This window comes from Monopterus albus, unplaced genomic scaffold, assembly GCF_001952655.1.
Source record: "Monopterus albus unplaced genomic scaffold, M_albus_1.0 scaffold19.1, whole genome shotgun sequence".
In the NCBI taxonomy this organism is placed as follows: domain Eukaryota; kingdom Metazoa; phylum Chordata; class Actinopteri; order Synbranchiformes; family Synbranchidae; genus Monopterus; species Monopterus albus.
In genome coordinates this window covers 2839212-2849129 of record NW_018127899.1, presented here as the reverse complement: position 1 = coordinate 2849129, position 9918 = coordinate 2839212, and the positions used below count along the sequence as shown (strand labels likewise).

The following is a 9918-nucleotide window of genomic DNA, read 5'->3' as shown; positions in this document are numbered from 1 at the left end:
GATTTAGTTCAAACAGCAGAGACTGAGGGAAAAATACCAAAGAAGAAGAAGAAAGAAAGCAGCTTAAGGGCAGAAAGCAGATTTGTGGACAAATGTAAAGCGCTCGCTGCCAGTGCTGATGGCAGAGCTGCAGCCTGGAGCTGAGGCTGATTTATTAAATTTACCTGCCTCTTGGAGCTAATGAGAGACGACACAGTCCGAGGCAAAGCAGAAATCAGTGGATCCCCTTCACAGACGATTAGCTCCCTGCCATTTGGCTAAAACACGCGTGAATAAAGAGCCATCAGGGGCTAAACGCCAGAGAATATTGTAACTGGACTGAACTAAAACCTGTTGGGCACAGTCCAAATACACTCAGCCTGGTGTGAGATACGTCTCAGACCAAACGACCACACTGAGACAGAGTGAACACGAGGTTTCAACCTACCTCTTCGTGACCCGCTGCTTGAATACAGGCCTGAAAATGATCCTTTAACAAGTGTTTACTGCAGAAAATGAGATAAGTTACATGTGGTGCACTTATACTGTCATCACTCTGCAGACTTCTGTACTTCAATTAAATATTTGCCCTGTGGTTCGCAGCCAGACTATATATAACCCTGTGTTCTAATTATGCATTCACAGTTAGGTAGTGTATGAAGTGGGAGTCAACGCCGGCAGCATGCAGACTATAACCACTGGATGTTCTGAGCGCGGTGACAGAGGATAGGAAATACGGTCACATGCTAAAAGCAGAGAACATGTAAAATTATCAGATTGATTCTTGTTTGATCAAAACTCTGGTTAAACTTTAAATCATGAATAGCTTTCTAACGTTGCTGATTACGTCCGATCACCTCGTTTGTTATAACCAAATGGGAGCCATGCTGGATTAACTTACTGACTGGCTCACAACACAATACACTTCTATTCTCGGTTTAAACTAAAATTCTTTTGTAACCAGGACCACTCCATCCAAACAAACCGTTAAACTGTAACAAAGAAAAATCACCACAACATGTATTCAACAGAAACAGTGTTCTCTGGATTAACCTTCCACATGCTGATTCAGTAGCAGCACTGACTGATGAACAAAGTTCTTCAATGTGCACAGTGTTTACTTCACAGTATACAGGATGACACAGACCGTTTGAGAAGGCAGCACAACAGAGTGAAGAGCAAGCACAAGAAATGTTGCATAAAGCACGTTTCTATCCAGGATGTATACAACATGTCAGAACTGGTGTTAACAGAGAAAACCTGGCAGTACTAGTGAGTGTGACGAGCACAGGCACCAAGATATTTTGGAAATAATAACGTTCCCCGTTTGTAAGGTGCCTGACTACATGTTGAGGGAACCCAGAGGCCTTTATATAATTCTCAGTGTGGTTGTACTGAAGTCCTCTGCATCAATGTTTTGAGATGTTTGACAACAGACCGCACACAGACAAGCTGGGCTGTCACTGCTGTTTCTCCTCGGAGACCGGCTGATCTGAACACCTGCACTCTCCCTCCCTCCTCAGTCCTATTTTTACCCGTCTATCCTTTACACCTCTCTCAGCCTCGCTCACATCTCTACTGTCAGTGTTTCTCTCGATGTATGAGGACCCTCATACTGTGAACCGTATGTCAGAGGCCCAGAATCCACCAAACTAGGAGCTCTGGGCTCAGGATTCAGCTACATTCATACAGAAAACACATCCCCAACCAAACAAAGGACTTCAAAGTCCAATAGTGGCGAGTGAATACTTCATCCATACAAATCAAAATATCAAAAATCCAAAATGTAATTTGTCTAAAACTTTTTCTTCTTCAGTCAATGCCAATAAATTACTTTGAACACATTAGGAGCTGGTGGTGAATTATAATAGCTTGACTTTATCACTGACTTGAATGATGAGCGTGGTGGAGCCGTTAGTCACGAGCCATTATCACAAATATTTCACTGCTCGCTTGGTTTTTAACAAGCCCCCAGTTCTAACAGATGGGCCTGTGTCAAGAATTGAGCAGACTGTTGGGTCCATCGTGAGTTTCAGTAATGCAAACAATGAGATTTTGGGATAAATATACAGTGCTAAACTCTTCACATTACAGGACTGTAAACGGAGCATGAATGGAGACACCACCGAGTCAGAGGGAACAAAAAAGGTGAGAAATCCCAGGGACTCCGAGAAACATACGTCACTGTAACGTCACTGACAGTCCACAGTCGCTGAACAGAGGAGAATGATTTCTTCTTCACAGATGAAAGCATGGATGACAGGTGAGTAGAGTAACATTACCAGTCCACAAAGAAACAAGGAGACAGCTTGGCAAGGAGAAACAGGAAATGTCAAAATAAAAGTGTGGGACATTACGTAGAGACAAAGTGAGTCCTCAGTGTGAGACTAATCAGCTGGGTGTCTTTAGTACAATTTCCTCCACCTACAATCCGCCTGTAGAAGAACAGCTTGTGAAGTGATCTGTAAACTGAAGCTATTTCTGTTCAGTTGGTTGCAGACTGGGAGCAGCCCTGGGGACCAGTGACACGGCTTGAAAAATGTGTTGTGAACAGCTTCTGTTGGGAATACTTGATACCTAGCTTTTAAGAAAACAGGTGAGAGTAAAAATGCAATTAGATCCTGATCGTTTCTCCCCCCACCCTCCCTCTTCCCATGTGGGCCTCTAATGAAGCAGGACAATAATAGAATCCGTCCTGGCAACAGACACTTTGTGCTTGTTCTACGGGCGACGATGTCTCAGTGGGCTGTGAAGTAATCTGTAAATGGAACCTATTTATGTTCAGAGAAGGAAACAATCAGGAGAATCACTGAAGGTTACTAACGTGCAGTTTCCTCTGCAGGGCAGTGGGAATACACTGAAGACTTCTGGACAGGACTGTCCACGCAAACTAATAATTATATAAAAAAAAAACTATGCTCCTTAAGCTACACTCTACACTTGTGCTCTGGCTCTGGACAACTGGCCACTGTCACAGCGGTCACTGACCCCCCCCCATGGAAGCCGGCGTAGCAGTCAGTCTGTCCTGATCACCCACTTCACAGGGAATCTGACTGACCAACCGCCATGAGATCCTTTATCATAAACATCTTGACTGAACAGAATTGTTTTTTTTTTTTGCACAGCTGCACTTTATCTTACCAGGAACTCTGCTTTACTTACGGCTATTGGACTTGATCTTGATCTCAGTCTTTAACACAGAATGGTGGCAATCCTTCTGTCTGAGTTCTTAGGCTACTGTTTTTTATTTTTATAGGTACATTTGCTTTTTGTAGGTTCGTGTTTTTTTTTTTTTTTTTTTTTTATTTATATTCCTTCTTCCCTGCATTGCTACTGCTCCTCGTCAGCAGTGCATTCCTGTGACCTGCTTGTTTTAGAACTGCCTGCAAACCAAATGTACTTCAGGACAGTAATATGGTTGAAGTCAAACATTTGTTTACAGAACATAATGGTCTCAATGTTTTTGATAGAAACAGAGTGTGTGTTGAGGTCGGCACACACAGAGGACAGAAAAACAGAGGAAGGAAAGATTAAAAGTGCTGCTACATCACCACACAAACAAATAATAATAATAGTGAAAGCTACTCACACAGGAACACCTGTTAAATGACTTGTGAATGCAAATGCCTCACTAAAAGATGCTTGTTTATTCCGCAGGCTCCTCTCAAACTGTGAAGTGAAGGCTGTTGATTAGTCATTTTCAGTCTGTAACCTTTAAATGCGACCTTTAAGTTACAGCAGGCAGCAAACAGAGGTCCCTGCAGGTCAGGAGACGCACCATGAGGGACTTGACGGGATCTGAGCTATCCAGACCTGAAGGCTGAACATGCTGGGTGGGAGTAATAATAACAGTCGATGTAGGGAGGTCAGAGTTCAACTGCACACCAGTTTGAAATTTGGTCACATTTTACAGTAACATTCACTGCACTGATCCAGAACACTCTCTGAACCCTCCTACTAAGTAATCCTTCAAACTGATTACATTTACAGGAGGTTTAAATCAGACCTGAAGCTGCAGCTGGTTAGTGACAAGCCACAGATACAACATGAAGGAGCTGATGGCACACTAGGAAGTCAAGCCTGCTACTCTCTGGCACAGTCTCATGCCTCAACACCGGCAACAGCTGTGGCCAGAGGCGTTATGTTTCTGGGTCGTCCTTCCCGTCCCCAGGGACACCTTGAGGGGATTTCTTCTAAAGTGGCACAGACGTCCACTTGGACTCTAGGATGAGCCAATTAGAATTTGGTGGTCAAAGGTCACTGTGAGGTCATGCCTGTCCCATTCTTATGAACATATCTCAGGATGCCTTGTAGGGAATTGTTCAAATTAAATACACCTAATATCTTTCATTAAATTCTTTCACCGTCTTCACTACACGTATTAGTCTGATTCAGACATGAATGTAAACTTGGCCGATTGTCAGAGCCACACATCCACGAGGCAGCAGTTCTAGTTCATTATTTATTTTATTAATTTCATTACTTTACCTGTTTTTGTTCTTGTTTGGGCGGTGACGACAACAAAAGAGAACCTGAATCCCAGATGTACTGTATGGCTCTGCCAACCGGTCACGTCGCAGATGTAACAACCTCCAGGTGTTCTTGAGATATTCCATTGACGAGAGTGGGACAGCTATTAAGGTCATGGTGACCTTTGACCCTAGACCGCTTACCTACATGAGAAGGAGATGGGCGGACAAGCCGAAAACAAGCCAACCAACAAACTGAAACACACAGACATGTATTAAGACACACAACAACACTACTGTGAATAATAAATTCTTTTTGATAAGATTTTTCATTAAATAAGTTCAACTGCCTCAAAGTTTTGTTTTACATGCATCCAAGTCTCCTCTCATTGCACATTTGTGGTTGTCACTCAAAGAGCAGATTCTTACAGTTAATGTGCACAAAGCTCTGGAGCACACTGAACATTTCTGATGCTCTGAACCTTTGCAGTGATGGATTCAACTCTTCAGAAACAATTGAAAACTGCTGCACACTGTACCTTGTGCAGTGCACTGGGTGTGTGAGTTCCTAGCAGAGATCTTCCTCAGTCACTGCTGTTTATCCTCCATAACGTGGGTAACACAGGCAACAGAAGTACTGCAGCTTTCTGTTGAAAACACACATGGAGGAGCTGCACCCACCTACTGCTGCTGTGGGTTCAGTCCCACGATGCCTGTCCAGCTCTACTTTCTTCCTCATGCTACAGCCTCTATCTTCACTCTCAGTGCACGTCAGCACTCCTATGTGTAAAAATACAGTAAGTGTTGTTACACACTACATGGTGCTCACTGTGTAGACTCGGTGACTGTCTAATTACTGAGCAGCACTGTGCTGAGATGCTGACACCTTCATGATGCTCTGCAGTGTCTGCTGCTAATGAGGCTGTTTGCCGTGAGAAACTTGAACTTCACTACATTTGTTACAAGTTAAAATGTCTTTTTTAATCAGTTGTACAAGAAGTGTCAAGCCCTAACAAAGAGGCAGCAGTGGTCTAAAGGTCAGCGGGGTGGGACCAGAAGGTTACTGCTCTGATTTCTGAGATTAAAATAGGAGCTGGGAAGAAATGAATAATAATAATAATAATAAAAAGCATGAATGACATTTGGATTAAACTGTTATTCGATGACTACAAAGGGTAAAACTCAGGTGGTCTCCAATTAAGTTGTAGACATCACCTGACCAGTCTGGAGCAACAGCACAGAGACTGAACAGAACGAACACTGCTACAATCAATATATCATTTAGTTTACATTTTGATTTTTCCCTTGTCAAAAACCTGCCACCTAGATTACCCAGAGTGCAGCTGGATTCCCAGCAGTCTGGTCTGAGGTTTGTTAACCTAGGAGGAGCGAGCTACAGAGCCCCGGTCACTTCATGCGCTTCCAACTCAGTCTTCAGACCCGGCCGATGCCGACTTCAGTGATGTCAACTGTTAGTCTACACACAGCTCCTGTAGGAGCCACAAAACGCTCCACACAACTGTTTTCATATGCAGTAGTACTCGCCAACACCTGTAAACAGACTTAGATGTGTAAATTTGCTGTAATTCCTCTTTAAGAGTGCTGCATTATGTTGTAGCCAATGACTTTCCACTTGTCTCAACCATAGCTGGAGTTTGACCTAGAAGATATACAGGTGGGTGACAAATGGAAGGAAACGTGAATGTTGTCACTGGTGAATAACAGAGCTACCAATCTGGTTTCTCAGTTCAACATGAAGATTATGTTTTAAAGAGATGAATGTGTACAGGCCGGTCACAAATGATTCAGTAACACACAGTGCACTACTTCCCAATCAAAGACTTACTGAAAGACTGCAACAACTAGCACAAAAGGAACAGACTGACCCAGCAACAGAAACTAACCACTGAACTAAAAGCAGCCAGAGTCAGCACCGAATGTCACAGCCACAGGAATGATGAACGATTCCTTGCCACAGAAAAGGATCCCACCCATTCATTTTTACAGCGACTCGGGTAAAGCGGTTAGAAATGGATGGATTCAACAAAGATTTAATAACATCTGTGGTTTAGTGGTTAAATCAAGGGTTCTGGACAACCTTTTACATTTGTCTGTTAGTGCTGAAATTTCGATTGCCTGAGCATAGCTGCTGCTGAGCGCTCTAATGATGGCACCCAAGAGACAGAGTCAGCCAGGCAGAAATCCATCAGTGTGACTGGGATCACATGGGAGGAAAAGCACAGCAGTGGGCTCACTAAGGCATTGACTCTGATCTCCACCTTAATGAAAGGCATCTGCTCCAGGCGTGGACGCTGTTACACAAGTAATATAAGCAAGAACAAATAACACTGTGCTATAGTGTGTTTGCACCAGTTAACCTTAACAGCTCACCTGGCAGGCGTTATACAGCAGCTGGTGCTCGAACTTGCGGATGCCAAGGATCTGCTGGAACATCTCAAACAGCTGCTCCTTGCTGAGGATGAGCTCTGACACGGCGCTCAGGTGCGCCCGCTGTGGCTGACGCCGCATGTCCTCCTCCCCTCTGTAGATGGCATCATATTTGGCGATCCAGGAACTCAGCACGGTCTCTTTACTCAGGCCGTTGATCTCTGGGAGGCTGCGAACACGGCGTTCGATGTTCTTCTTGAAAACCTCACGGAAGTCGTTGGCGGAGCAGCCGCCACTCTGAACCATCCGGGTAACACGCTCACTCTTCAGGAAGCCCTGCCAAGGAGAGAGAGCAATAAGTACCCAGAGCCAGACAAAACTGTTTCTTTACCAGTGTAATATCCACAACTCAAAGTTTCCATTTGACCAAGAGGCGCTCTCCAAGTGAAGCTAAACGTTCCAACCTCAGACATTCAGGTTTCACACCATTTGTTCCCATTTGTTTTTTTCCTAATGTCAGGGCTAAAGGTGGCCTTACTCAAACACAGGAGGGACACGCACAGTTACAGTATGGCAGCACTGACACCATTGCACATGCAGCCACTGTCGATTTGACAGTAATGGTGCCAGTATGCTGTGTATTTCCAATATGTGTGTTAAATGCATGGTTCTGTGCAACACTGGACACCACGCCTCTAATACTGGGACACTCTGTGCAAAAAGCACATGGGGGCGGCCATTTGGCTGGCTGCGTTTGGCTGTGGAAATAGGCAAAGGCACAATATTAAAAAAAAGGGCCAGTTTATCACCAATTACAGCAGAATCTCTGTGGAAAAGAGGCTCAAGATAAAACAGTAAGAAAGTTGACATGCAGAACTAGACAACCACACACACTCACTTGTGCTGTGGTCAAATGTAAAATGAGAAAACCAATTAAACAATGAAAACAAAACTTCACTGAAGTTATAAACCAATTCATGTAGCATTCAAAAACCCTTGGGAGCTATGCAGGTACACGGCATGACAGTGAAACCTGGCCAGACACTCATGCAGTAATCTCTGATTTATGAGGCCCCATGGGATGAAAACACAGGTTTTAATGTCTGCATCGTGTCTGCAGATATTCTCTGCAATTATACATAATAGATTCCTTCTCCAGGGGCAGGAACAGTCTGCTACCTCACAGAACTGTTTACATCTGCAAAGACCCACGTTCTTCTGCATTAGTGGACTCACTGGACTCATTTACCGTCAGAATTTGTTTTATTAAGAACGATAATATTTATTATACACAGGGGGTTTATCGTGCAATTTATGTTCAAGCTCTTATTATTTAAAACTATTCTAAAATGAACGATGGCCTGAGTCTACTAGCATTAACGATGTCCTGTGACTACTAGCGAGTACTGTGTGTGTGTGTGTGTGTGTGTGTGTGTGCGCACGTGCGTGCGTGTGTGTGCGTGCATGTCCAAACCTTCCCTCTGCACTACAGAGCTCCACTGTTGTCAACAACCACTAAAACATCCAGGAGCCACACGACATCACCACGAACACACACAGCTGATTTTTGTCAACCAGCTGTGATAGATTTAAAATAAAAAAAGAAAGAAAGGTCAGAAACAAACTTCACACTTACTTCCATTGTCTTATGATTGAACTTGTTTAGCCTTAGTATTAAAGCAGACTGGACAGGAGTCCTGCTACACCTACAGCCAACTCGAGATCTCTGCAACAGGAGCCTCTCTGTACATGATCAGGCCAAATTACGACTCAGTCACATTTTCCACAGTAACTGTGGGTTTATTTTATTTAAGTTCAATAAATTAATCCATTTAAATTGTACAGAGAGAGTGGGCTACAGGAAATAAAACTTATAACAATAAATAGAGCACAACATAAGCGTGATGTACGATAACACATATCCAGACTGAACCGGGCTTCCAGCTTTAGTAACGCTGCCTCAGGGGAGCGACAAACCTGCAGAGCGTGAACCAACAGCAGTCGTGGAGCTTCAGGGATAATGACGCGGAACAGAAGTCACCTCTGTTCTCTGAAGGAGTCTCAACACAGAGATTAAGCAAAACGCCAGAGGAAACAAGTGTGTTGGTGAGATTTGAAATCAGCAGGGGGCGCCGTAGACAGACAACACAGAGAGAGTCCTCCTTACAGTGATAAATGGAAATTTGCCAATGTTAAGTGGATGAAACAGGAGGTGACAGTTGCAGCTGCCACCAGGGGAGCCTGCTCATAGCAGCTAATCTGCCTCTGTGCATCACTCAGCACAAACTGCTCTGAACTGCAGAGAGCACAGAGAGTTTCATCTGCTCCTGCCGAAGGAGGATGCAGCAAGGCCAAACACTACTAAGCTGACTGCTTCAAATGACAACGCTTGAAATGAGGACAGATGTTGGAGAGGAGTGGGATTAAGTCATGACTAGATAATGAGGCTGCTGCCTGAGTGGCTGCTTTCAGGTGCACGAATCCATCCACGTGGGACAGGAGGAAAATTTCTTCAACACTAGCTCAGAGCAATGTTTTCTTTTATTGCAACACAAAGTGACATGTTTATGGGACAAAGGGCAATATGGAAGCGAAGACAAACATTTACAAAAGAAAAATTTTTACATTTAGTTTGTGTGTGTGAGGGTGTGTAGTGTTGGTGTATACAATCTGTGCAGTCTGGTATTCCGTATATAATAAAGAAAAATTCAATAAAGTAAATTCATAAGGAGAAAGAAAAACAACATTACAATGTTGCTTTTGTCATCACTGCATCAAAGATTGATTTGAAATCTGACATTTAATATTCGTATCGACTGTAGTGATCACACATGCTAAACTATCCTGGAAGTGCCCATGTTCAGTTTCTGGAAATACTTTGATTATGGGTGATAACATTTCTGTAAAACGTAAACCGTGTGCAGGTAGGGGTAAAACATAAACCGTGTGCAGATAGGAGTAAAACTCTTCCCACTGTGAAAAACACGACCTCAAACCTCTTAAGACAGCACAACAGTGTGAAGCTTGTGGAGATGCACCCAGACAAAAGATGAGCCCTCTGTGGTTGTGGAGGACGGCTGCA

The 9918-nt window shown here is 43.7% G+C and overlaps 1 protein-coding gene across 1 annotated transcript in view; it reads right to left on the bottom strand.

Annotated features, from left to right (window-relative positions):
• cadps2 (Ca++-dependent secretion activator 2) overlaps positions 1-9918 on the bottom strand; it is a 166801-nt gene that overhangs the window by 100867 nt on the left and 56016 nt on the right. The window contains exon 3 of the mRNA XM_020593378.1: positions 6840-7172. Within this exon, the coding sequence (XP_020449034.1) occupies positions 6840-7172 (333 nt within the window). The remainder of the gene's footprint in view (positions 1-6839; positions 7173-9918) is intronic.